Source organism: Drosophila erecta, unplaced genomic scaffold (assembly GCF_003286155.1).
Source record: "Drosophila erecta strain 14021-0224.00,06,07 unplaced genomic scaffold, DereRS2 tig00000000-arrow-pilon, whole genome shotgun sequence".
In the NCBI taxonomy this organism is placed as follows: Eukaryota; Metazoa; Arthropoda; class Insecta; order Diptera; family Drosophilidae; genus Drosophila; species Drosophila erecta.
Genome location: NW_020825194.1, coordinates 5,268,293 through 5,295,650, shown reverse-complemented (window position 1 = coordinate 5,295,650; position 27,358 = coordinate 5,268,293). Strand labels below are relative to the sequence as shown.

The following is a 27,358-nucleotide window of genomic DNA, read 5'->3' as shown; positions in this document are numbered from 1 at the left end:
AAATATTTCTGTTTTATTATATCCCTGCAAAAATGTGGTGTTCCAAGCCGGAAAGACGGCTATGACTTATAGCACTTAGCTATTCAACTAACGCAGTAAAGTCTCCTCAAAAACAGTTAAATTTATTTTAGGGAATTTTTATTATCGCTTAGAAAATCTGAGGACAGGGCACACCTGTGCGATTAGGACCTAGAAGCAAGGAATCTGTGGGTTATTCAGGAAGATGGGCACTGCAACCGCCTGCTAAATTCCAGCTCAGTAGTAGCCGAAGGTGATGTCGTGCAGCGGCTGGGCATTTCCCTGGGGCAGGGCGTAGTCCCGGGCTAACTGATCCAGCAATCCCGAGCCACCTCCTCCACCACTACGAGCCTGTGGCCGCGGCTGCGGCTGGAAGCTCGGCTGCTGTTGCACAGGACGAGCGCTGGGTCCCTGAGACTGGCCGAAACCCACTGGCTCCAGCAGCGGACGTCCCCCGGAGGCGGGAGCCAGGAATCCCTGGGCCCGGGCACTGCTCGGAGCTGGTGAGGCGGGGGGCAGGGCGTAAACGGGCCGGGAAATCCGCACGTTGGAGGGACCATCGCCGAAGCTCTGCGATTGCGAGTAATCCGGTTCAGGGCGAGCAGGTCGCTGCAGTGGTGAGTAGAGCACGTCGGTGGTGCGCTGAGCGCCGGGAACCTGGAGTCTTGGCGGTGCCGGACCCACCGACGGCTGGTGGTGCTGTTGTGGCAGATGTTGTGGTTGCGGCAGCGGTTGAGGCTGTGGCTGTGGTTGAGGAGCGGGGGCATACTGAACCCGACGCGGTGGCTCCTCCTCCTCCTCGTATTGCACATACTGCGGCTGAGGTTGTGGGCGGGGCTGTGGGCGTGGCTGGGGTCGCTGAACACGCTAAAAAATTATATGTTTTACCAAATTAATTGTTTGATTCAGTGCGCCTTGCAACTTACATAGGGTTTCTGAGGCCGCTGTGGTGCCGGCTCATCTGCGTAATCTGGTTCCTCCTTGAGGGTTTCATCCACCAGTGTGGGTGGTGCCACTGTGATGCCTTCTCCAGATGGCTGGAAGCCATACTTGTTGGCTCCGTACTCCACCACTCGAACTTTTCCGGTCTCGTCCACATAGCCGTACTTGCCCTTCACCTCGCCAGTGGCCAACTTGGTCTCGATTTTGAAGGATCCATCGGCTCCCTCGTAGCCATAAGTGTAGGAGCCATCTTCATTGTGCCTGCCGGGGAATATTATTTGTATTATGTATGATATCGAATTGTGTAGTTAGTGTAATTGAATATTGGGATTGTTACTTGTTGATCTGCTTGAGGATTGCCACTGGATCGGCACGTGGCGCTTCAGCGCGAGCAGGAGCGGCATTAGCCCTCAGCCGAATAGGAGCAGCCCTTGGTGTGTTCTCCTGGTAGTCCTGGTAGTCCTGTGACCTCACCATACCTGCACCTACTATGAGGCAGCCGACAAAGAGCACGCGTTGCATCTGCAAGACAAGCCAATTAATTCTGCGGTGATAGGATATAAATGGGTATAAGTCTGTCTAGTCAAATCACAACCGGTTAGTTGATTGCACCCTGTCTGCCAGAAGAGTTCAGTTTCCTCCTCGCCCCTGGCCGTCGAAGCACCTTGACAGTGCATCGGAGTCTGAGTGCTGCCCAGAATGTCAGACGGCGATGTCTACAAAAGTCTCATGTCAGGCTGCCTTTCACTTTTCCGCCGGCCAATGACACCCTCAATGCCAAGCAGGAACCAATACCCCGGATTTAGTTACCAGCACTCAAAGAAATAACTCAACTTTCCGTACCAAAAAAATAAAAACAAAATCAACTAAGTAACTAAGAAATGTAACCTAAAATATTGTAGGTATTTTAGATATTTAGTGAAGAAGATTCTTTCTGAAGCCATTTCAAGCCTTTCCTGCGATATTTCCGCAGTGCAGTTGCATAAAAGCCGAGCCCAATCCCAATCCCAACGACACGCGATATGGCCGCTCAGCTGGATAGGCTGGATGGGATTAATTGAATGGCCACCAGTGGCGTGGAGAAATGCTACCGGGAAGAAAGACGCCAAAGAAGCAGGGGAATGCCAATTATCGTTGCCCAGCCATGTGACTCCCACACGGCGAACATATCGCAGCTGCAATTGGGTAATCCGGCAGCAAAATCAGAGAGAAGAAAACCCGAAAGAGGCAGGCACGCAAATTATGCATGGGAAACTGGGAAAAGTTCCCACACTTGCCGAAATGTGTTGCAAGTATGCAACTGCGGCAGCAAATGCCAAAGAAATTTGCGCGAAATTACTGAATAACTGAAAGACAGCCCTGTGACTGTCCATGTTTTTTACGAGTATGCATGCAATTCGTGGGATATTTTGGCATAAATCACAATAATTGCAATCAAATATTTCAATCAATCCAATTCCATTGGAATTGAGGTTTTATGAAGAGGTTCCCCCTGGTTTTATGGCTTCATGGGTCAGTATTCAGCCTAACAAGCTCTGATGCTCAGAATGTCCGCTTTTTTGGCTTTTACTCTTTTTTGGCATTTTGAACTTTGGTTTGTTTTTCCAACCATTCCGCATGCCAAAACCTTTCACTAGCTAGGCTCCATGTGCCGCAGCCTTGGCGCGGACGGACAGGTGGACGGACAGGTAGTTAGATACAGGCACCGATACAGATACAGATACAGGTACGGATAGAGATACATCCAGGCCACGACATGCTCGGGGGACCAGTGCGCCGAAAACCGAACAGAAACTGACCAAAAAGCTGACTGCCGCGTGTGAACTGAGCCAAAGTTTGCCTTTGATATTTTCACGCTGGACCGAAGGGGGGAAAACTATGTGGCAGCGGCTAGCTTGTTAGTGCAACTTGTGCTGATTGAAGTTCCTGCCATTTTTTTCTCAAGAAGCTGCGTCGTTCATAAATTATGTCAAAAGCCAGTTACCAAATTGGGTGCCAAGTGGAGTGGATTGGGCACAAAGACCTGGCAAAATGTCGCTTGTAGCCAAGCTGAACAATTGCGATTGGGGCTGGGAGCAAATTAACGGTTCGCTCGATTTGCATAGCAAATTATGCGATATTTGCACAACAGTCGCCGCAATGGCGATGACGTAAGTTTACAGATCAGTACCTCCCCATTTGTGTGTCTGGTGGTCCCAGACTCGGATACACCCCCTCAGGTTTTGCGGCCACGCATCCAGTGATTCTGTCGAACGACCTTTGATATTTACCACCCACCGACATAAGTACGAGTTTATATCCGCCCACTCACATACCACTTTCATGTTGAACTGTTGAATTGTATCCGCTGATTGGCTGTTGTATTGTGGGGCCAGCTATTTCGAATTGATTAAACCCTGAATGCAATCGCAAAAGGCCTTCGCTGGCAACACCCAGCTGAATATCGAGTGGCGAAGACAACAAAGCACTTTCAATTTCAATTCCAAATCCAAATCCCCTAATGAACCGGGCGACTATCTCGGACAAATCGGCCAATTCCTCGGACCGACTTCGGTGGAGATCGCGTGGAGTGTTAACTTGTGACCGACGGCAACTGAGCCGCCCAGGTTGTTGTATTTCGCTTTATATACCGATCGCGGAAAACCTTTTCCCTCTCCCATAACGGACCAAAGACCCCACATCCCGCACCACTGCACCACCGAGCCACACCAACGGCCGCAGCGCCACAACACTTCACCAACGAAAGGACGGAGAGCGGTCGCTGGTGGATACGTTTCTCTGGAGAAAAAGATATCGAGATACATAGAGAGAAAGAGAGGCTGCAGAGCTTGATCGAGCTTGAGACAGCGATTCGCGGGAGTTCTCTCAGTGCTTTGCAGAGCTTTTCCTCGCCATTACCACGGGAATGGCCAAGAATGACCATATTTCATTTCATATGCATTGCCTATCTAAAATTATAATTAAAGGCTAAAATGCCAAGATTAAATTAGAAGAAGTCATCCAACGGCTGCAAAAAATTCCATTTCACTGCTTTGCCGATTTCAAGATATTTTCTGACCCCACAGTTCAACGAATTAGGTCACCCACTTGTATTCGCCAAGTTCCACAAAACAATTTAATAAATTTAACAAATTGCTTTCGAAATCAGGGTGGCAGTAGTCTTACCTCTAACTCCGACCTTCCGTGCTCTATGGCAACTACCGCCATTGAGATGTGGCCATCCACGATAATTAATCAAATCTGCGAGGCCCACAAATTGGAGGAAATGAAGCAAAGTTGGTAGGCCGTAAGCCCTTTAAAACTGGTGTGCCTACAAATTGTATAAAATTATATTTAAGCTTATGTTCAAACATGATAAATCTTAATGCCAGCCCGAAAGTGTATCAAAGTTCACAAACCAGTCAGCGAAGAACTATCTTAAGAATTCGTTTCCATGTTGTTCTCTGCGGTTCAACAGTGCGTATGCTTGACGTCAAAGCATATCATACCATGTGGGAGTCACAACCAGATCCAAGCAGCGTGTCACTTTCAAGAGTGTTAGCTGCACTCCACTCCTTGGCCAGCACCTTTCCGCAGCCACTCGAAATGGCCTTGCGGGAGTCATTCTGTTGGAATTAATGACACACCACGAGTAGCAGTCCGTTATTGCTGCACAGCCACGGGAACCAGTCCGCAATGCAGCCCGCTGCGGAATGGCGATAGTTCGGCTGAAAACTGGTCGGCCACTGCACCACATAGCCACAGATCAGGAAACCGTCAACGATTGTCTGCCCCCCGGTTGTGCCCCTTCTGTGTGCTAAGACCTCCTTCAAGTGCCGCCCATGACGCAGGGCGATTTCCAGTCTTCAAGTGCGTGCGATTGTTATTTCGCTTGTCAGTCGCCTTTTTCTTTTATTTTTTATGTTTTATTGCTGAATATATCACGTTAAAGACTAGTTTCTGTCCGGCTTTTGTTCGTGGGCAGCGGTCCGGGGGCAAATGGGCGTGCACCTGATCTTGCGTAGACGCACTGCCACGATCAAGGTCGAAAGAGTTCGCTAAAAAATCGGAATATAACAATAAGCTTTGGGCAATGTTTTAAAAATCGGTACTAGGACTTTGAAGAAACAGTATGTAATGTTAAAAATGGTTCACAATGGAAGTTTAGGCATCTGCTTTATGTGCGCTTTAAAGAATCTTGGCATTTCTTGCTTTTATTTCCATCTTACAAATGTGCATTTCCCACTGATTGGGAACTATTCAATACAATTGAATGCAGTGTGAATGCAAAAGGAATAGATTTTCAATGCAGGACTCGACTTACGCCCACGCATTTCTGAATAGGAACCATAACAAGCCCATACCTACGGCTTTATGCCACCTCAGAAAACGCTGCTGCAAAAAGTGTAGTAAGTGCAGCAGCTGTTCGCAAGTCACCCAAAGCAAAGCAGACAGTTTTGCAGGAAATTCTTGAGTCATGCCAACGCCCCAGCAGCGGCAGACCAGTTTCGCTATTTTGCTCTGCGGAATTATATAAATGCTGAAAATATACAAATAATTCCAAGCCTGCAATGTGTGTTTGTGCACTGCTTTTAAGAGGTGCAGTCTGGACTTGATTCTCCGTTTGTGCCGCCAGCAAAACGCTATAAATTTTTGACTTGGCCAACTGGCACAGTGGAAGGGAATTTGAATAACTCACACAACACAATGTATATGACAAACTATAAATAGCATGGAATAAGCAGGGAATAGCTGTTAGTTTCAGCTCAATAGATCAGTAATGAACAAGTTTTCCATTACCTATTTTGAGGTTTAGCTGCCATGTATTTCTTAAAAATTGGTAATCATCGGTTTTAACAAAGTGAAAAACCTTCGAAAAATTTAATTAAATTACCTAATTAATAGCTCATTTAAGCTAACGAAGAGATAAGCACCACGCTGATTTAAGCTCTGTGTTTGCCTATTGATCCGAGGGTGACTTCCAATTATCGAACATGGCTCAAAGCACTGCTTCCAGTACCTGCAGTCCACACACCCAAAAGACAAAGGCAGTGGTTCCACCACCCAGCACAAAGTACATAGACCATGCTTATAGCCAACAGCTTATGGCCAACTGGTCGAACGTTGGTGGCAGTGCATTTGAAAGTGGTTTGGGGCCAGCACATTGCATAAGTGCACCGAATTCCAGTCAACAGCAAATCTACTTTGGGTTTCTATCTGAGTCGGCCACAATGCTCGCCTTTTTTGTTTTAACTCGATCATTCTGTGTTGACGTAATGGCCTAACGATTATTGGCCACTTGCTGGGCTCTTTGCCTTTATTTCAATCGGCTGGATTTTGCTGCGATTTCTGCTATGGGGCGGCTTAATTGAAGCGGAACCTGGTAGTTGGCTAAATTGAATGCCAAAGCAGATATTTCGAATTCTCCTCGGCACTGAGAACAATTACTGAGCAGGAAATAGCAGCGAAAAAGCTGACGCAAATAAATTGCATTCTCATTATACAAGTTTGCCACTTTATAAGCGCTCTTAAACACCAAATGCCATTTGCGTTTTATGATTTCAGAACACTTTTGTTTTCTCTGTAAACGCTTCAGGTCTCGAAACTCGATTTATTACACACATTCAAGAACATATATAAACAGGTACAGTAATAGATATATGTGGGGTGTGCGGAGTGACTGATTTATTTGGCAGTAACAAGTTGACATTGTCCTCGGACACTTCAGTCCCTGACTCTCTGGCCCAACTCAAAGGTGATCCCCCATCCAAAGCTGCTCCTTCTTACTTCCGGCCCGTATAGTCGATGCTATAGGAACCGGTGTAAAGGTTGAGGTTTCGCAGGGAGGGATGATGCTGCTCCGGCAACCCCCTGTATGGCTGTTGCTGTTGGGGATTATAGTAGTTCTGGGCCGGGGGCTGGTAGTAACGGGGCTGCGGAGCCGGGGGATTGTAGTACTGGGGCGTTGGGTTGTAGTAGGGCGTTTGGGGGGCGGGCTGCTGAGGGGGCGGGGCGTAGGCCTGCTGCTGGCCGCGTCCAAAATCGTTTAGACTGAATTTACTGGCCGGTGACTGGGGGCGATTGAACTTCTGGTCCTTGTAGTACACCGCGGGGTCCTCGCGGTACTGGCCATCGTCCAGTTCGTTGGGTGCCAAGGGGTAGGGATTACTGTTGGTCAGCGTGGGTGGTGGCACATTGATGTGGCTGCCAGCGGGCTCAAAGCCACGCTTACTGGCTCCATACTCTATTTCCCGCACTTTGCCCTGGTCATCCACATAGCCGTACTTTCCGTAGACCTCCCCATTCGCGTATTTGGTCTCGATCTTGAAGCTCTTATCGGCCGCTTCGTATCCATATGTGTAGGATCCGTCGTCGTTGTGCTTGTCGATCTGCTTGAGAATGGGCACCGGTGTGGTGTAGTCCTGATGTTGCGCATACGCACTGTGGGCCGCCAGAAGCAGAAGCCCCAAACTCAAGGTCTGCAAAACGAAAAGCAAAGAGGTGAACAGTGAAATCATTTGCATCATTAAATCACTATTTCGGTCACACCCATCTGTAAACACAGCAATTACACATGAGCTTTGCCTTTATTGCCTCACTTTGGGCTAAATACCTTAATTAGCTGCTCTGATTATCAGTGCACAAAGCTTCACTCAAGGACATGGCTGAGTAATAAGCCAGCAATTAGTTACTTTTTATCATAGACACTGATCTGATCAAACCGGTTGGCTGAATTGCATTCTAAAAATTCACTGCGCAAATTCTGAAAACACTTTTTGCATACCGATATTGATGTGGAGTATAGATATGGGATGTAACACTTTAAACCAACTGGCAGCCTCTTACCAATTCCAACATATTGCCAAGCTTAGAACCAACAGTCAATGTCGAACCGTTTTCACCAATCTCCCAAATTAGTAATGCACTGCGAAAATGGAAAATATGCTCTGCACTTGCACTCGAGACTCTGCGAATCGAAACGACAAACTCAAAAGAAAAACAGGGCGTGCAACGCTTTTTATACCGCAGCCAACATTTTGCCAAGGCGGGCCAAGAGGGGAAAAAACCATGGCAGAAACCAAAGCTTCAAGCCGAAGTCTCTGGATCTGGCGATCAGCTGCGACCAGAAACCGAAAACGAATACGTTAACTGAGACCCGAGCTCCCGATCCGAGCCGAGAACCGATCCGATTCGATTCGATTCGATTCGACTTGGCTTGGAATGCAGCATAGAAATCGAAAGCGATCGGCAGCCAGCTGGACGTGAGTACTTGAGTGGGTATACCCACTCACTCACCTCTACAGGTAATTCACTTACCAGCAGACCGACGCGCAGCAATTTCCAATCAGGTTGTTAGCGTCGTCTACTCGAATTCTTGGCCAGCAATTTATGCTTCCAGGCCGCAACACTCACGCATACGCAATGAGATCAGATCAGAGCAGCAACAGTGATGAGAACTAGGTGCACTGGATACTTGTTTCAAAGCTCACTACATATGGGTACATCAAAGTTTTAGATAGTATTCGAGAGTCGAAAAAACATAAATAAAAGTCTGATCGATTTGTAAAAGCAAGCAAATATACAAGTTACAAATAATAAGTACCTTTGCCATCTCTGAGAACCACAATCCAGAAAGGAATAAAATGCCAGTACTGAGAGGTGCGGAAGTGTTGCACTTGCTAAGCATTCCAATTATGCAAGTCAATTCCCCCTGAGCTGCTAATCGATTGCAAATACCTGGCCAAACACCTTGCTCCCAGTGAAGTGCACTAGCCAATAGCAATCTGCAACCACAACAAGCAATTTGACAGCGGATTTAGCCATTACTCCCAGTCCGTCAAAACTCACACTTGGGGCACGGAAAAGAAAGCAATTCAAAAACTAATATGCTGGTATACTGACCTAGTCAATGCCTTGGCTAAGAAAACTGGTTGCTGTGTTTACGTCATAGTAGCGAATAAGAAATATTCGATGATTTGGCTAGACATTTGTAGATTTCTAGAATTCAAATCAGTTTATACGCTGTTTTCTTCTTATTTCACAAATTAATCCAATTAATATTAAAGAAATAGTCAAAGTCGCCAAACAACATTCAAAACAAACGCAGTCAACCTACATTATAATATTGACGTTATTTCAACCTTTCGGATAATTTTCGTTCATCCAGTTAAAATCACATTCTACACTGTCCAAAATAGGGCAAGTACCCAATCAGAAAGCAATGCATGAAATAAATGTTGTCTGTCCCCCTTTTAGATCGACAGATTTCCAGCTCTCACTGTGGCAAATAATAAAAAATGCATGCATATAAAATTACCAAATTCTCATGATACATAATTCATAACTCGTTATTTTCTGTGTAGATACAAAGCCACAAGTTCGTTAACCCAAGAACCGCGGACCTTGGTCATGGTTGCATGCAGTTAAATACATTCGGCTGGCTTCTTTTCCTCACTTGAGTATGCATCTATGCAAAGGTAGCTTACTAGAATTTCGTCTATAATTTATAGAAATATATTTTCTTCAGAGAGATCCACAAATCCACATAAGTCCGACAGTATTACCATCGTCATACTAAGCCATCGCTTTTTAATGGTCTTGTAGAACCAGTTCGCCTTTAGCGAAAGTGAGATAATTACCGCCTAGAATATATGGCTAAGTATCTAGATATATATATTATGGCAGAAGTATGGAACTGCTGGCTCTTACAACTGGAAGTGTAGTCGTCGCCGAGGCAAAGGCTAAGTAATTTTGTCGAAATTAATGCATTTCGGGCTAGGGTACCGCATCAGATGACTCGAATGATTTAGGCACCCTGTACGACCACAACAAGTCTAATGCGGACAAACTCGTTTACTTACTAATTGTACCGAAAACAGAGTAGGAATTAATAAACTAAATGTATATAAAACGGCAAAATAAAGAAATGATTTTAAAAGTTATACATTCAAGCGTTCCATTTCGAATAAAATTACCGGAGACCAGACAGAATCGTCATTTCAATCAGAGCATTCAAAGAAAACGGTTGTAGTCGTCACATTTTGGAATTAAATCATCAGGATGATTATAGAAGTAGCCAAGTTCCTGATCATTTTATCCGTACTCCTTTCAGCTGTTGAAGGAGCAAGATATCTGGCAGAGCAACGTAATGAGCGTTCTTCGAATAATTTATTGAAAAAGTACAAGTTAATAATATTCTTAAATGTATTACTTTCAGCCGACTTCCTAACTTCTTGTGTCGTGGGCGATGCCAACTTCAATGTCTGTCTGACCAAAAATTTCCAGAGTTTCTTCCGGCAGTGGAAGGATGGAATTCCCGGCTACAATGCCGTGGGATCCTTTGATCCACTTTACATCAAGAGGGTGAAATTTGCCCAGGATGCCAGCAGATCGATAGCTATCAACGCAGATCTGAAGGAAGTCTATGTAGCAGGTGCTGGTCAAGCGTTAGTCTTGGAATCCAGGTAAGCTTTTAAAATATTGTGACGAAATCAAGGTTGACCATAAAAAATTCTCAGCTGGGATCCCAATCACTATGTAGCCAAGGTCTTGATCTCCGTTCCCAAGCTGCGTTTCAATTTCGATTACAAAGTCAAAGGACATGTGGTAGCCCTGAATCTCAATGGTCATGGCAAGGGATACTTCGAATCTGGTAAAATGTTACTTTCAATTTATGCGAGTTATATCTAAAAAGCGGTTTTATACAGAAAATGCTCTGATATTCTTGGAACTGGCTGTCAAGCCGGTAGCCACATCAGATGGGTCTTTCGCTGATGTGCAAAGTGTAAAGGTAAGTTTCCGCGAGATCCAGCAATTCCGCATCCAGCTGGAAAATCTCTTTGGCGGCAACAAGGATCTGGAAGATACTGCCCACACTTTATTCAACGAAAACTGGCGTGCATTCTATGAGGTACTGCGTCCCGCTGTGGAGCAAACAGTTGGCGGAGTGCTCCTGGATCGTTTCAAGAAGACTTTTGCCTATGTACCAGCTACCTATTTGATTAAAGACTTCCATTAAAAGCTACGGAGGGGAACACTACCCATAATTGCGGACTTGTTATGCTATTTTTATGGGTTCTAGATCTTTTAATATCAAATAAGTAGTAAAACTGTGTTGGAGCTTATAACAGATTCTTGATTGTTTTTAGTGACAATGTATAATAATAATTTTACAAGCTTACAATTTTATATTTCAAATATTTGTAATGTATTATTATTAATAAGAATGCATTACCTAGTTTGTAGATGCTTTTCTCACTGTATATTCGCTATTATGTCAGGAAATAGGTGAATTAAAATGTTATTATATTAAGCCAAATGAGTTGCTCTTGGCCCCGGCATCGTTAGGTTGCTGTAAGTCGTTACCATATATGAGAACTCGAATCTCGGATCTTGGCAGCTGAGAATAAAACGCCGGATCGCAGCAAGTAGCCGGCTAGTCGGCTTCAAACCGTGACACCGTTTGAAGTGACTGAGCAGCGCTGCATCAGCCTCAGATACAGATACTATTCCCTGAGCTACTTAGATACTTAACTACTTGCTAGTACGGCACCATGAGCAGCACGAGCTACGGCCGCACTTTGCTCGGCACTTGGAGTGCAGTAATGGCCATTTTGTGCCTGAATGATATCGCCATGGATAGGTCACTGGCTTCAGCTGTTGCCTACTATTCCGAAAAGCGTAAGTGCATACATATCCTTAGAGTCGCAGTTCCTTTCAGTGTAAACCAATCGTGTCGCCCAGCTGCCTTCCTGCCATCTTGTCGGATTTACGAACCGGGCTTTACCAAGTGCTCTACGAATAGCATCCAGAAGCTTCTCGATCAGTTGAACATTGGAATACCGGAGGTGCTCGAGCGGTTCGGTCCCTTTGATCCCATGAGAGTCAGGGATATAGTCTTCAAGCAGGATAACAACGAGGTGGCCACCATCAGAGCCAATCTGACTGACCTGGTGGTCAAGGGTTTCGCCAACACAAAGGTCAAGGAGAGTCGGTAGGTACTAAGAATATGAAAATCATATTCTGAGCTAGACTAATTATATTTATATTTACTTATTGCTGCTGTTCGAGACCATAAAGTTCGAACTAAATAAATGTGTTTTGATTTCCAGTGTCAGCAAAAAGGACTTCGGCTGGCAGACCAAAATATTTCTACCGAAAATGAGACTGGACGGAAAGTATGAAATGGCCGGACGAATACTCCTTATACCACTGAGTGGCTCTGGCAAAATTTTTATCGAAATCGGTAATTGAATTTTGAATTGAATATTTAAATAAGAGTATGGATGCAAATGCGCAGCTTACACGTTGAAATTCTCGCAGATGATCTTGACATTTTGCTACTAACAAAAACGCGTCTCTATGAAAAGGGTGGCTTCACCTTTGACAACGTGACCTCAGTGCGGGTTCAACTAAATCTGACCAAAGTGCGCACTTATCTGGACAATTTATTCAATGGTCGCAGCAAGGAGGTGGAGCGCAGTACCAATGAGTTTTTCAACGAAAACTGGCGCGATTTTTATGAGGCCCTAAAACCACTAATCGTTGAGACGGTGGAGAACATCCTTTATGACGTACTGTCCACGGTATTCCATCTAATACCAGCCAACTTTTTCGTTGAGGACATACCAACGCCAGAGCAACTTTATGGTTCGAAGGCGGCGCTTGGTAAAAAGAATAGATGAGTGCAATTAATTATTGTTCAATTGTAGTATGCCATCTGAAAACTTGTTTAAATTGAGTAATAAAAAATATAAAACGAATACATATGTTATTTATTTTATTACTTGCATGCCATCAAAGTTTACGCTCTAATAATATCAACCTTTTTGGGAGAAAAATATACACCGAATTCCCTCTCTGAAAACAAGAAAAATCATTAAGCTATTCAAAAACTATTTAAATTACAGTTTACCGTTCTTGTCCACGTGATACGACCGTTTTTTATAGATATAAATCATCAGCAATGCCGTTACTATGGCCAAGATCAAAATTATGCCACCAATCGTTAAATATAACCACATCAAGGGTCTTGAATTCTTTTTCTGGCGTGTCAATGACCCAACAGAATCCGCAAATTGGCAAGAATATCCATCTTTCGGCCTCTCTCCATCCCAGCAGACACAAGACCCCGGAGATTCACAGAATCCATTGAGGCACTCGGGCTCGCAAATCGGAAGACAGAACAGCCCGTTATTGTCCTCAAGCAGTTTATAATATTCACCACAAGTACATATTCCTTCTACGCAGGTTCCATTTCGGCAGGTCTGATCACAATCCACAACGCTGAGTACATTTTTCTCAAGTTGACAGCTTTTATATTCTTCAAGGTATAAAAATCCGTCATCACACTTGCAAACATTGGGAGACACGCAAAGCCCGTTGTCACACCCGTCTTTACAAATAGGTGTACAACTGTTTTCAGTTTCCTGGTAGTATCCTTCATTGCAAGAACACTCTTCTGGAGCAACACAGAATCCGTTCTCACAACCTCTGGAGCAGATTGGGGAACAACGGTTTTTCGTTTCCATCCTGTATCCTTCATTACAGGAACACTTTTCTGGGGCAACACAGAATCCGTTTTCACATACTCTGGAGCAGATTGGTACACAGTTGTTTTCACTGTCCATTTTATACCCCTCATTACAGGAACACTCTTCTGGAGCAGCACAAAATCCGTTCTCACATTCTCTTGAGCAGATTGGGGAACAACTGTTGTTCGTTTCCGTCCAGTATCCTTCATTACAGGAACACTTTTCTGGAGCAACACAGAATCCGTTTTCACATACTCTGGAGCAGATTGGTACACAGTTGTTTTCACTGTCCATTTTATACCCCTCATTACAGGAACACTCTTCTGGAGCAGCACAGAATCCGTTCTCACATCGTCTTGAGCAGATTGGTACACACTTGTTTTCACTGTCCATTTTATACCCCTCATTACAGGAACACTCTTCTGGAGCAGCACAAAATCCGTTCTCACATCGTCTTGAGCAGATTGGTACACACTTGTTTTCACTGTCCATTTTATACCCCTCATTACAGGAACACTCTTCTGGAGCAGCACAAAATCCGTTCTCACATCGTCTTGAGCAGATTGGTACACACTTGTTTTCACTGTCCATTTTATACCCCTCATTACAGGAACACTCTTCTGGAGCAGCACAAAATCCGTTCTCACATTCTCTTGAGCAGATTGGTGAACAACTGTTATTCGTTTCCATCCTGTATCCTTCGTTACAGGAACACTTCTCTGGGGCAACACAGAATCCGTTTTCACATACTCTGGAGCAGATTGGTACACAGTTGTTTTCACTGTCCATTTTATACCCCTCATTACAGGAACACTCTTCTGGAGCAGCACAAAATCCGTTCTCACATCGTCTTGAGCAGATTGGTACACACTTGTTTTCACTGTCCATTTTATACCCCTCATTACAGGAACACTCTTCTGGAGCAGCACAAAATCCGTTCTCACATCGTCTTGAGCAGATTGGTACACACTTGTTTTCACTGTCCATTTTATACCCCTCATTACAGGAACACTCTTCTGGAGCAGCACAAAATCCGTTCTCACATTCTCTTGAGCAGATTGGGGAACAACTGTTGTTCGTTTCCGTCCAGTATCCTTCATTACAGGAACACTTTTCTGGAGCAACACAGAATCCGTTTTCACATACTCTGGAGCAGATTGGTACACAGTTGTTTTCACTGTCCATTTTATACCCCTCATTACAGGAACACTCTTCTGGAGCAGCACAGAATCCGTTCTCACATCGTCTTGAGCAGATTGGTACACACTTGTTTTCACTGTCCATTTTATACCCCTCATTACAGGAACACTCTTCTGGAGCAGCACAAAATCCGTTCTCACATTGTCTTGAGCAGATTGGGGAACAACTGTTGTTCGTTTCCATCCGGTATCCTTCATTACAGGAACACTTCTCTGGGGCAACACAGAATCCGTTTTCACATACTCTGGAGCAGATTGGTACACAGTTGTTTTCACTGTCCATTTTATACCCCTCATTACAGGAACACTCTTCTGGAGCAGCACAAAATCCGTTCTCACATCGTCTTGAGCAGATTGGTACACACTTGTTTTCACTGTCCATGTTATACCCCTCATTACAGGAACACTCTTCTGGAGCAGCACAAAATCCGTTCTCACATTCTCTTGAGCAGATTGGGGAACAACTGTTGTTCGTTTCCATCCGGTATCCTTCATTACAGGAACACTTCTCTGGGGCAACACAGAATCCGTTTTCACATACTCTGGAGCAGATTGGTACACAGTTGTTTTCACTGTCCATTTTATACCCCTCATTACAGGAACACTCTTCTGGAGCAGCACAAAATCCGTTCTCACATCGTCTTGAGCAGATTGGTACACACTTGTTTTCACTGTCCATGTTATACCCCTCATTACAGGAACACTCTTCTGGAGCAGCACAAAATCCGTTCTCACATTCTCTTGAGCAGATTGGGGAACAACTGTTGTTCGTTTCCATCCGGTATCCTTCATTACAGGAACACTTCTCTGGGGCAACACAGAATCCGTTTTCACATACTCTGGAGCAGATTGGTACACACCTGTTTTCACTGTCCATTTTATATCCCTCATTGCATGAACACTTTTCTGGAGCTTCACAGAATCCGTTCTCACATTCATCCTTGCAATCCGGAGTGCAGACACCTTCCCGTTTTGTGTATCCAGCGTTGCAGAGGCACTCATTGGGCGCCACGCAATCTCCATTCTTGCAGACGGCGGGACAAACGGCCAAGCAAACATTTTGCCCAATTTTCGTATATCCCGGCAGACATTGACAGACGTCCGGTGCTGTGCAGTTTCCGTTCACGCATCCGTCTTCGCAGATTGGAACGCAGTTCCCATCGATGTTCTTTCTGTAGAATTTGTTGCACTCACATTTGTCGGGAGCCCGACAAACACCATTGCTGCAGCCATTTTTGCAGACCGGCTGGCACTCAAACGATTTGGAGTTCGGCTTGGCAATGAAACCTGAATTGCACTCGCAGCGATTGGGCGCCGCGCAGAAGCCATTGGCTGCCCTGCAGTTATCCTTGCATATTGGCAAACACACCTGGGTACTTGCATTCAGTCCGTATCCTTGGTTGCAACTACAATTGTTCGGCGTTATGCAAGTTCCATTTGGACAACCACTGGCACATTGGGGCATGCAGTTGTTTGTCTTTTCGTCCATCAGGTGGCGCTCGGGACAGACACAGCGGCCCGGAGCTTGACAGGTTCCTCGATTGCAGCCCTCGCAGAAGGGCACACATCTGAACGAAAAAAAGAAACTTCAGAAATCAATGGTCCATTCGATGTTTTGCGGCAAACTTTATAAAAATTTGATTTGGTTGGCGCTAAATGTGAGTTTTTATAAAGTCAATGCCATGCCTTTTATGACCGCCTAATCAACATTTATTTCCTTCCTGTTATGGGATTATATTTATTTTATTAAATAGCCATTATCATGCATTGTTTTTGATCACACAAATAAATGCAATGTAATGCATAAAGCTGGCGATAGAAATTTCTCAAAAGCTTTGCTATTCCACATTAGGATAACCTACTTTTTGTCAGAATATAAAGAAATCATTTATAGTTACAGGCAACTGGACTGGGGTCTGAATAAATAAGCAATACAGCACAGGAAACGCAACCTTCTGATGCAATTATTTTAACTGATACATAACTGTTCTGATTAAATTATAGTTAACTGGCTTTGGTAAAGTCCATGGATCGTATTACCTACCGGCTAGATGGATCGTTATTGAAGTTTTTATATCCTTTCTGGCAGGTACAGACATTTGGTTTCGTACAGGAGCCACTTCCACAATTCACTTTGCATTGTGGAATGCATCTGAGTCTAGGGCCTCTTACTCTTTTGTAGTCCTTGCAGCAACGCCTAAATTTTACTCTGCGAGTTCCACTAGGACGTTCATCATAACAGATCTGCGCCGCAACAAGTCCAAGGATCAGGGAGTATATTAAAATTTTACAAATCCACATGGTAGCTTTAAGTATTCAACCGATGCTGGTGACTATTACAATATTACTAAAGAGGCCTGCGCAAATATTTTTGCAAACGATTTCGCTTAAAGCACAACTGGCACAACTGAGGACTTATCCGAGAACTCAATTTCAGCAAACCTCATGGAGATCTTTACCAAGCGGTTAGTGGAGCTCCCTTGTTTATCGCAATTCTATTTTCCTTTACAAGAAGACTGCGAGATTTGCTCTCCCAGTCTGTCAAAGATAAAATAAACAAAAATAAATATTTGAAGGTCTTAAATAAATCGCTATAGAGGTCGTTACTCCAAATATTTACCATATTTTCTCCAATTTGTAAAGCAAGACTTGGTATGTATAATACAAAATTTTCCACATACCAAGCTGCCACAATTTGGAAAAAATCAATATTTACCATTGACAATATCAACATCTATTGGTGCTATGTCTTAAAATTAGTAAGCAGAAGGGTATATAATAATCGGGTCAACCAACTATAGGGTATACATATCTCTATTTTACTATGTAAGTGTTATCAAACTAAACTTGTGTATAAGAACGAAATAAGAGAGCACAAGAAAATGAATTGAAATATGAGAATAAAAGTTTACATTGGTCAAGCGAGGTTTAAGTACCCTTATCTTACAGATACATATATCGATTACAATTTTCGAACATATCTGATGTGTTTGAACACTCAGAGAATCTATAAAAACACCGACTGTGTGCTGATCAAGAATACACATTTAAGTTACGAACTTCTTACAAAAATGTCAATACCCTTGTAAAGCTATTAGGGGTGATTGGTTATTTCAAAGAGGTTATTATAAATAAAGCTATACGCTTAAGTTATTGTAAATGTAAAGTCTTATACTCGAGACCATGACATAATTCAATTATCTGGCACTAACATTATCGAGTTCTTGAGTCTTGAGACTCAAAAATATCACATTCCCGCACAATCTTACATTTTTGGATGGAGGCCATATTCACAGCAATCTCAAAAATATGACATCATTTAAGCGATTACTGAACTTTAATCCATGTATTTATACATATTGCAGTTATTAGATATGGAACATATTTTGATCAATTTGAAAGATGCTCGCTCAACTTAATGTTTGTATTATGGCATCTAAACTTTTTATTGCACCTCGGTTCAAGCAATTAAGTTTGCCCACATCCGAGCAGAGCCGAATACAAAGATACAAACATTGTTTTGTTCGTGCCATAGTTGTCAGCGTATTTTCCAGCTATGTATATATTAAATTGGCTTACCGGTTCGGATGCAAGGTAAAATCGCTACAGTTAAAGTTAGCTACACAGCGAGAAAAGCTGCTTCTGATAAATATCCACTTTGTTATTTCAATATCTTCCATCTGACAAAATTTAATAGCAACATTTTTAATACGCCTCTCTATCTAAAATTATCGACAAGTATAAGTTTAATTCCAAATCATTTCCATTATTTATTACTTTTTTAAGAAAACTTATTGAAATTTTTTTATTATGTGACGTTCTCGTCAGTCGTGCAATAAAAATAGAATAAATTTAGTTTTGCATTGCGAGCAAATGAAAACGGCTCGATTCTGGTATTACCCAGAGACTTCAGATTCAATTCATCAATTGCAGCCGAGATATATATGCATCGGATATATACATGGTCCAGATAAAAGCTGGCACCACTACGAGTTGTATCTCATTCGTAGCTCGTGCGTAGTAAACTCGATTAAGGATCTCCGCGGATTGTGACTGGGATTCCGGCAGTGACAGTGACGCCAGCTTTCCACCATGCTCCTAATTGGATTACTAATGCTGCTCCATGCCGGCTTTCAAGGAAACCAGTGCGTTGCGTTCTACACGGAAAAACGTAAGTCCTCAAAAGTACATTTAAATATGTACTATTGGAGCTATCAACTTAAGGAGTGTACCAAAGCGGAAAACTATTAAAGGTGCAAAACCAATAAATACTATATATAGTGTGTGCTATTTAATCACTTTTATTTATTTATAAATATGCTTTCTTTGCAGCCTCCTACATTGAGTCATGTAAGATTTACGAACCGGAGTTCACCAAGTGCTCAACTCGCTCCATACAGGGATTTATGAACCAGCTCGTCAAAGGTGAGATATCAATATGCTAGCCACGAATTAAGCGACTTACTTGTTATTATCCTCCAGGTGTGCCCGAAATAGAGGCATCCTTTGGACCCATCGATCCCATGAGGCAGGAACAGCTGGTGTTCAAGCAGGCTAACAGCGACGTCGCCACCCTTTCCGCCAATCTTACGGATATGCTGATCAGTGGCTTTGGCAAAATGGTGATCAAGGAGAGCAAGTGAGTAGCTGTCGATTCCACCCAGCCGTCAAGAGCAATCAAAAGTTGCTCCATTGAGGTCGTTGAGCTCGTATAGCCGAACATCTTTAATGGGAAACTCCCAGACATGAGTTTTTCCGATTTGATAATGCACTTACGTTTCTATATCTGTATACATTATAATATCATAACGCGATTTAGACTATTAAATGCTATTTAACATTGATCAATCAATTAGTTTCGCGCACGTGGTATTGCCAGTCTCAATCTTTGAATAATAAAAACTGATAAATAGGAGTAAAACATTTGAAAAACAATACATATTTTTATTGTTGTATAACTTGTATCTATACTTTCCCACCAGGGTCAGCAAGAAGGATTTTAGCTGGCTAACGAAGATCTATCTGCCCCAAATGCGAATGGATGGTCACTACAAAATGCTCGGTCGCATTTTGCTGGTGCCTCTGCAGGGAAATGGAAAAATCGTCATGGAAATAGGTAAATGCGAATGATATTTGCTACTAAATGGCAGATAAACGAATGTATTGCCGCTGATAGATGATCTGGACATACTGATGAGCGCCAAGACGCGCCTCTACGAGAAGGGCGGCTACACATTCTACAACGTGACTTCAGTGAATGTACAATTGGAGGTCGGCAAAGTGCGCACCAGAATGGATAACCTCTTCAATGGGCACAGCAAGGAGGTGGAAGAAAGCACCAATCAGTTCTTTAACGACAATTGGAAGAATGTCTTCGAGGCACTGTGTCCACTGGTACGTGAAACCGTGGAGCGAACACTACTAGATCTACTCCACAAGACATTTGTCCTGTTTCCAGCCAGCTTCTTTGTGGAGGACATACCCACCTCCTTGGCCTTGTATGGTCGCAAATCTCACATGATCACATGAAAGGGGCTCTATTAAAATAAAATTCCAAGTCCTTCAAAGTGCCTTGGGAACTATAACATATCTATGAATCCTTCACCTAAGTTAAATATAATTATTTAAAACTAATCTAAGCAATTTGATTATTCCTAAAATATTATCCAATTAACACTTTAATTGATTTCTGTTAAACTTGCTCATTGGTGACTTTCGATGAATTTATTATACCCGTTCTCCGGCCTTATAAAGTATATAAATTTTTGATCAGGATCAATAGCCGAGTCGATCTGGCCATGTCCGTCTGTCCGTATGAACGCCCCGATCTCAAGAACTATCTTGATTTTCTGATGTTACTGGACTGAAGTTCCAAAGTCCAAAACTCCACTTATATTACTCGGATTTTGAAGTGACATACCTCTAAATGTTTCTGGAGCAATTCTCTAAAAATCTGCATTCAAATTTAGAAATTTATTTTTTTTTAATTTTTTTGTCATTTTTCTGATGTTATGATGTTGTCGAAAGTCAAAAATGCCCCAGGACTGAAGTTCTGAAGTCCATAACTCAAGTTATCTTAATCGGATTTTCAAGTGGCATACCTTTAAATGTTTCTGGAGCAATTCTCTAAAAATCTGCATTTAAATTTGGAAATTTATTTTTTTTTGTCATTTTTCGGATGTTATGATGTTGTCGAAAGTCAAAAATGGCCCAGGACTGAAGTTCTAAAGTCCATAACTAAACTAATCTTAATCGGATTTTGAAGTGGCATACCTCTAAATGTTTCTGGAGCAATTCTCTAAAAATCTGCATTCAAATTTAGAATTTTATTTTTTTTTAATTTTTTTGTAATTTTTCTGATGTTATGATGTTGTCAAAAGTCAAAAATGTCCCAGGACTGAAGTTCTGAAGTCCATAACTCAAGTTATCTTAATCGGATTTTCAAGTGGCATACCTTTAAATGTTTCTGGACCAATTCTCTAAAAAACTGCATTTAAATTTGGAAATTTATTTTTTTTTAATTTTTTTTTAATTTTTCTGATGTTATGATGTTGTCGAAAGTCAAAAATGCCCCAGGACTGAAGTTCTGAAGTCCATAACTCAAGTTATCTTATTCCGATTTTCAAGTGGCATACCTTTAAATGTTTCTGGAGCAATTCTCTAAAAATCTGCATTCAAATTTAGAAATTTATTTTTTTGTCATTTTTCTGATGTTATGATGTTGTCGAAAGTCAAAAATGCCCCAGGACTGAAGTTCTGAAGTCCATAACTCAAGTTATCTTAATCGGATTTTCAAGTGGCATACCTTTAAATGTTTCTGGAGCAATTCTCTAAAAATCTGCATTCAAATTTAGAAATTTATTTTTTTAAAATTTTTTTGTCATTTTTCGGATGTTATGATGTTGTCGAAAGTCAAAAATGCCCCAGGACTGAAGTTCTAAAGTCCATAACTAAACTAATCTTAATCGGATTTTCAAGTGGCATACCTTTAAATGTTTCTGGAGCAATTCTCTAAAAAACTGCATTTAAATTTGGAAATTTATTTTTTTTTAATTTTTTTTTAATTTTTCTGATGTTATGATGTTGTCGAAAGTCAAAAATGCCCCAGGACTGAAGTTCTGAAGTCCATAACTCAAGTTATCTTATTCCGATTTTCAAGTGGCATACCTTTAAATGTTTCTGGAGCAATTCTCTAAAAATCTGCATTCAAATTTAGAAATTTATTTTTTTGTCATTTTTCTGATGTTATGATGTTGTCGAAAGTCAAAAATGCCCCAGGACTGAATTTCTGAAGTCCATAACTCAAGTTATCTTATTCCGATTTTCAAGTGGCATACCTTTAAATGTTTCTGGAGCAATTCTCTAAAAATCTGCATTCAAATTTAGAAATTTATTTTTTTAAAATTTTTTTGTCATTTTTCGGATGTTATGATGTTGTCGAAAGTCAAAAATGCCCCAGGACTGAAGTTCTAAAGTCCATAACTAAACTAATCTTAATCGGATTTTCAAGTGGCATACCTTTAAATGTTTCTGGAGCAATTCTCTAAAAAACTGCATTTAAATTTGGAAATTTATTTTTTTTTAATTTTTTTTTAATTTTTCTGATGTTATGATGTTGTCGAAAGTCAAAAATGCCCCAGGACTGAAGTTCTGAAGTCCATAACTCAAGTTATCTTATTCCGATTTTCAAGTGGCATACCTTTAAATGTTTCTGGAGCAATTCTCTAAAAATCTGCATTCAAATTTAGAAATTTATTTTTTTAAAATTTTTTTGTCATTTTTCGGATGTTATGATGTTGTCGAAAGTCAAAAATGCCCCAGGACTGAAGTTCTAAAGTCCATAACTAAACTAATCTTAATCGGATTTTCAAGTGGCATACCTTTAAATGTTTCTGGAGCAATTCTCTAAAAATCTGCATTCAAATTTAGAAATTTATTTTTTTTTAATTTTTTTGTCATTTTTCTGATGTTATGATGTTGTCGAAAGTCAAAAATGCCCCAGGACTGAAGTTCTGAAGTCCATAACTCAAGTTATCTTAATCGGATTTTCAAGTGGCATACCTTTAAATGTTTCTGGAGCAATTCTCTAAAAATCTGCATTTAAATTTGGAAATTTATTTTTTGTTAATTTTTTTGTCATTTTTCGGATGTTATGATGTTGTCGAAAGTCAAAAATGGCCCAGGACTGAATTTCTGAAGTCCATAACTCAAGTTATCTTATTCCGATTTTCAAGTGGCATACCTTTAAATGTTTCTGGAGCAATTCTCTAAAAATCTGCATTTAAATTTAGAATTTTTTTTTTTTGTTAATTTTTTTGTAATTTTTCTGATGTTATGATGTTGTCGAAAATGTCCCAAGACTGAAGTTCTCAGTCCATAACTGTGGGATACTTCATTAATAAATGAATGAATGATGAATGTTTTGTAAATTTCTATCGATAAATCTGCAATTTCTACCGATATTCCAGAAAATGTTGAAATATCTCGTTTGCAGTTTCACTAGCTGAGTAACGGGTATCTGATAGTCGGGGAACTCGACTATAACATTCTATCTTGTTTTTAATCTTTTTATTCTCTGTGAGTGCCTAGACTAAATGTTAGTGTAACTTATTAAAAGCTTAGTTTAGAGGTATCCTAATATGGGATGGCACAGTGCTCCACATCCGGCTGCCAGTTTGAGTCGATAGATCAGTAGAACCAGTCGTACTTGAGATATTCGCCCTCGTGCTTTAGTGTGGCAATCGAGGTGTGGCGCACGTGTCCTGTGCGTGCGAAAATCCTGCGATTGCCCACTGGCTGCAGGGCCCTGAAATTATCCACCAACGCTCCATCCTGCGTGTCCGACAGCTGACGGAATCGGGAGATCTGCTTGGGCGAAATCGGAATGGGATCGGGGAACAGTATCCAGGTGACAGCCTCCGAACAGGGCGGTGTGGTCAGGGAACCTAGAGTCAACATACAGTGTTAGTTGAGTGACATTAAAGATAAACATCGCTTGTAGACATCGATTCGATGTCAGTAAATCGTTGAGAATTGACGCCTTAAGCGCTCACTGAATACCAATTGCAAATAGAATGCACTGATGATCAAAAATATAAGACTAGAATTGCTTAAATACTTACCCTTGTAGGTGTAGAACTTGTCCACATCCACGCCAGAAATCAGCGAGGAGAGCGAGAAAGTGACGTTGAGAGTGGCCTCCTGGTTGGCATCGGCAATCAGATGCAAATGCCGGTTAATGGTCACCAGGCCAGGACCCTCATCCTCGTCGAGCTGTGTAAGCAACACAATCGATTTAAAAATCAGTCGACACAGGCGCCTCAAACTCCTTAACCACTCACATTGAAGAAGAAACCCAGGACGGCGGCACCATCCGGATGATTGAGAGCCTCCCCAATGGTCGCGTACTTCTTGTTCCGGTGCACAATGTGCATCTCCATCGTGTAGCGGATGTCGTTAATGACGTGCTCGGATCCCCGGTTGTTCTTGTCGCCCCAGTGGAAGTGGAGACCCTCCAGCTCGAACTCACCGGGCAGTTTGGCGCCTCGGATGTAGGGCAGGAAATCCTCGCCCACCTCAGACACATTCACCTTGGGTATGCTGATGGAAACTGAGAAACACCGGATTAATTAGCACTAATTCTACACTGCGCAAATTGGATAAAAATAGGTAATTTCAATAGATATCAACTCAAATCATACCCGTATGTCCATTGTTTAACATTTTCAGGGGGTAGGGCAACAGGTTGTGGTAGCCAATCATGTCCACCGCCGGCATATGAATGGCCATTGTCTGAAAGGAGGCAAATAGGCTTAGTTGGGTTCCCGCTTGGCTGGACCTTAAGTTTCTGCTCTTACCCGGCTGGTGGTGATGGCAATTGGGGATTGGGTCTTCCCCGCACAGTGACCATGATGGCGGGCCCAGCGTCGCTGGTTGGGCTCTGAGTAGCCGAAGACATGACTGCTGACAGCTGGAAGGGCAGGGATGTGTGATTTACAAAATTGCATGCTTCATGTTTGCCACTTATTTAAAGCATTTGGTTCCGGAACAAAAGTTTGGATTTACTATTTGCAGTCTGTCCACAACAAAATCGCAATCAATTAGCCGCTGGAATGCGCGCTTAGTCCTGAATCGGGCAAAATGATTAAAGTGTTTCCCCACTTGCAGGCTGCCCGTCTCCCGCAATCTGCGATCTTGAGTCCACGATTGATGAGTGATCACGTGCCCATGCCCGTGGGTGCTATTCACCCCCTTTGGCTGACCTTCTCCCGATTTTCCGGGGCTATCTCTGACATATACGAGCACTTGTGAATTATGGCATAATAAATGGGGCTCCGAAGCAAATATTTAATGTCTCTTTCTTTTTTAGTCAATGGCTGGGCAAATAAATAACAAAGTGGGTAAAGAGGCTTCCAGGGAAAGCTCGGAAAGAGTGCGGGCGCCAAGGGCACGTTCGGGCCAATAATTAGATATCGCTGCGATTGATATTGATTTAGATCGAGATAATGGCGCAGGCAAACAGTTTTCATTATTTTCCAACGCGATTGAAAGCTGGCAGCAAATTCCATGGAATCTTTTGCAAGGCGAAAGGAAATACTTATTTAACGGCTAATTTGCATGTGATTGGTGATAATTTCAGTTTGAAGAGCTCGCTGCGAATTAACATATCATATGACATGGTTTTCCATTGTGCTATTGTCTGCACAACTGGTCGATAAGTCGGTAAAGCACATATTTTTGTGTGCACTGCTCGTCGATTGATGAATTAGTCTAATTAGTTGTTTATTTGTGGTAACGTATATTATTATTTATATATATTATTTATTTCAGTCCCGGCTATCAAAGTCTTAGATAATAAATTGAAATTAGTTAAATTGAGTATTTTGTCAGGTATGGCCATCGAGCATTATGTCATCCACTTTATATATTATAAACATATTACTTCGAGCTATTATTTGCATTTGTTCGTTGTAATCGATCTTTTAGGTCCGTACTAATTCGGGAAATAAATAAATACTTCAAAGTCTTAGCACGGAGATTATGGATTTCCATTTAGCATGTAAATAGTATTTATAGAGCTTACCCACAGCTGACAGATTACATTTTGAATGGGGTTTGAAGTGCTAATGTCTGGCCAAAAGCAGAGGCATCAACAACTTCAAGTACAGCAATACGTCTAAATCATGCGGCGGCCAATAAAATGTACTAATTGACAGTTTCAAGTGGAATGAACACCATTTAACTGGTCAGAATTAGCTTCGTGAAGTGTGTACTTATGACTGCTAATGCCAAGATCCCACCAATATCGTATTGACATTTCGTAATAGACACGAAAGAAATGTACAAATAGAACCAATCGAAAACTAATTTCTTTCTATTTTAAAAATCAAATATACACCAATTATTGGGAATAAGTAATAAAGAGAAAAGAAACTTTAAAAATACGCCGAATATTTAGATTATCTAAATACAAAACTAAAATTGCTATAAATGGGATAGCTTTTCTCTCAGTGCACAGTTGCCTGGGGGTATGACAAACCGTTAATTCGTAAAGAAAAGTACTTCCCACGAACAGATATCAATTTATGGCTATTTTTGTTCTGGTTCACTATATCTATCTGGACAGCTCAGACTCTGACAAACACGAGTGAGTCACAGGACTTCGCAAAAATGGCAATGCAATTACCTTGCGACCAGCAGATTAGCAAAAACGAAGCCTCGAAGAAAGCGGCCAACTTCATGGTGATTCCGTTGCAAGTTCTTGACTCCTGACGAGCGGCTATAGCACCTTCCGATCGGGTGACGGATTCTAGACTGCGCGGACGTTTCGCTGCCGGAGCACCTTCACAACTTCCTCAGCGGGCAGTCAACGAACTACTTGAAAATTCGAAAGCTGAAATCCCCGCCCGAAGCGCGTGCACCGCTCACACAGATACGTACTCACACACCAATGCAAAAGAGTCGCGCGAACAGCCGACGATCGATCGATCGATGGGAATTTGGCGAGGTACTGGAGGATCGGTACATAGTGCAAGCCACCCCACTAAGTCGCCCACTTAGCAGCAGACGGCTGCACCACCCTGCGTATACTTAACGCACGGCAAACACGGCGTATGCGCAACGTCACGGAAGCTCAATGGTACCGCCAAGCCCGAAAGGGCGTCATTATGTCGATCAGTGCTGGCCAAAATCAAAGGGTAAAACTCGTCATAATTCGCACCTAATGCCGCCCTCGATCATTCACGATAATATTTTGTTTTGCATACAATTTGCCGATTTATTTGTTTGTTTTCGGCTACTCACTTCGCGTTACTAAGCCAACAAGTCGCGGCAACGTCATGTCGAAAGTCGCTAATTAAAAGCGGAGTCCTCAAAAAAATCCAACCGATCGTTCGCTGCCGAGGCAATGGGGAATATTCATTGAGCGATTTTCGCACGTTTTCAAGTTTTGGCTATACGAATTGGAGCGTTTTCAGCTTATTTTGCCAGATCTGAGCCGTTTTTTCATGCGTTACAGAACGCTGAGCTTACACATGTATGGGCAGTTCGTGATCCACATGTGGGATTGATAGAGTTTAAAATTGCATATATAAAGGCACTCTGATATCTATTTATATATTTATGGTGGCCATTCAGTAGTCACACGAAGTCGGATATTTGCAATTGACTTGTCCAGATATCATAGGC

At 42.2% G+C, this 27,358-nt stretch overlaps 7 protein-coding genes across 7 annotated transcripts; 3 read left to right on the top strand and 4 right to left on the bottom strand.

Annotated features, from left to right (window-relative positions):
• Positions 1 to 121: 121 nt before the first annotated feature.
• Positions 122 to 3,584, bottom strand: LOC6555082 (tyrosine-protein phosphatase non-receptor type 23). Its single transcript, XM_001981562.3, has 4 exons — positions 3,276 to 3,584; positions 1,298 to 1,482; positions 945 to 1,221; positions 122 to 885 (listed from the first exon to the last, which is right to left on the bottom strand). Exons 1-4 carry the CDS (start codon positions 3,282 to 3,284, stop codon positions 256 to 258), a joined length of 1,101 nt encoding a protein of 366 aa, XP_001981598.1. The 5' UTR covers positions 3,285 to 3,584; the 3' UTR covers positions 122 to 255.
• Positions 3,585 to 6,493: 2,909 nt separating this feature from the next.
• Positions 6,494 to 7,967, bottom strand: LOC6555081 (extensin). Its single transcript, XM_001981561.3, has 2 exons — positions 7,786 to 7,967; positions 6,494 to 7,418 (listed from the first exon to the last, which is right to left on the bottom strand). The coding sequence occupies exons 1-2, from the start codon at positions 7,795 to 7,797 to the stop codon at positions 6,723 to 6,725; spliced, it is 708 nt and encodes a 235-aa protein (XP_001981597.1). The 5' UTR covers positions 7,798 to 7,967; the 3' UTR covers positions 6,494 to 6,722.
• Positions 7,968 to 9,963: 1,996 nt separating this feature from the next.
• Positions 9,964 to 11,045, top strand: LOC6555080 (circadian clock-controlled protein). The gene is made up of 4 exons (XM_026984030.1): positions 9,964 to 10,084; positions 10,157 to 10,403; positions 10,458 to 10,591; positions 10,647 to 11,045. The coding sequence occupies exons 1-4, from the start codon at positions 10,000 to 10,002 to the stop codon at positions 10,955 to 10,957; spliced, it is 777 nt and encodes a 258-aa protein (XP_026839831.1). The 5' UTR covers positions 9,964 to 9,999; the 3' UTR covers positions 10,958 to 11,045.
• Positions 11,046 to 11,353: 308 nt separating this feature from the next.
• On the top strand, positions 11,354 to 12,701 carry LOC6555079 (protein takeout). Its single transcript, XM_001981559.3, has 4 exons — positions 11,354 to 11,619; positions 11,683 to 11,932; positions 12,051 to 12,184; positions 12,262 to 12,701. The coding sequence occupies exons 1-4, from the start codon at positions 11,493 to 11,495 to the stop codon at positions 12,621 to 12,623; spliced, it is 873 nt and encodes a 290-aa protein (XP_001981595.1). The 5' UTR covers positions 11,354 to 11,492; the 3' UTR covers positions 12,624 to 12,701.
• A 5-nt stretch (positions 12,702 to 12,706) lies between these two features.
• Positions 12,707 to 17,144, bottom strand: LOC6554909 (fibrillin-1). Its single transcript, XM_015153754.2, has 3 exons — positions 16,716 to 17,144; positions 12,854 to 16,239; positions 12,707 to 12,798 (listed from the first exon to the last, which is right to left on the bottom strand). The coding sequence occupies exons 1-3, from the start codon at positions 16,970 to 16,972 to the stop codon at positions 12,743 to 12,745; spliced, it is 3,699 nt and encodes a 1,232-aa protein (XP_015009240.2). The 5' UTR covers positions 16,973 to 17,144; the 3' UTR covers positions 12,707 to 12,742.
• A 1,461-nt stretch (positions 17,145 to 18,605) lies between these two features.
• Positions 18,606 to 20,260, top strand: LOC6554908. Its single transcript, XM_001981557.3, has 5 exons — positions 18,606 to 18,842; positions 19,004 to 19,096; positions 19,154 to 19,310; positions 19,654 to 19,787; positions 19,848 to 20,260. The coding sequence occupies exons 1-5, from the start codon at positions 18,764 to 18,766 to the stop codon at positions 20,198 to 20,200; spliced, it is 816 nt and encodes a 271-aa protein (XP_001981593.1). The 5' UTR covers positions 18,606 to 18,763; the 3' UTR covers positions 20,201 to 20,260.
• Positions 20,261 to 23,224: 2,964 nt separating this feature from the next.
• On the bottom strand, positions 23,225 to 26,546 carry LOC6554907 (carbonic anhydrase 2). Its single transcript, XM_001981556.3, has 6 exons — positions 26,358 to 26,546; positions 24,529 to 24,641; positions 24,373 to 24,463; positions 24,013 to 24,281; positions 23,794 to 23,944; positions 23,225 to 23,616 (listed from the first exon to the last, which is right to left on the bottom strand). The coding sequence occupies exons 1-6, from the start codon at positions 26,410 to 26,412 to the stop codon at positions 23,360 to 23,362; spliced, it is 936 nt and encodes a 311-aa protein (XP_001981592.1). The 5' UTR covers positions 26,413 to 26,546; the 3' UTR covers positions 23,225 to 23,359.
• Between the last annotated feature and the right edge of the window lie 812 nt (positions 26,547 to 27,358).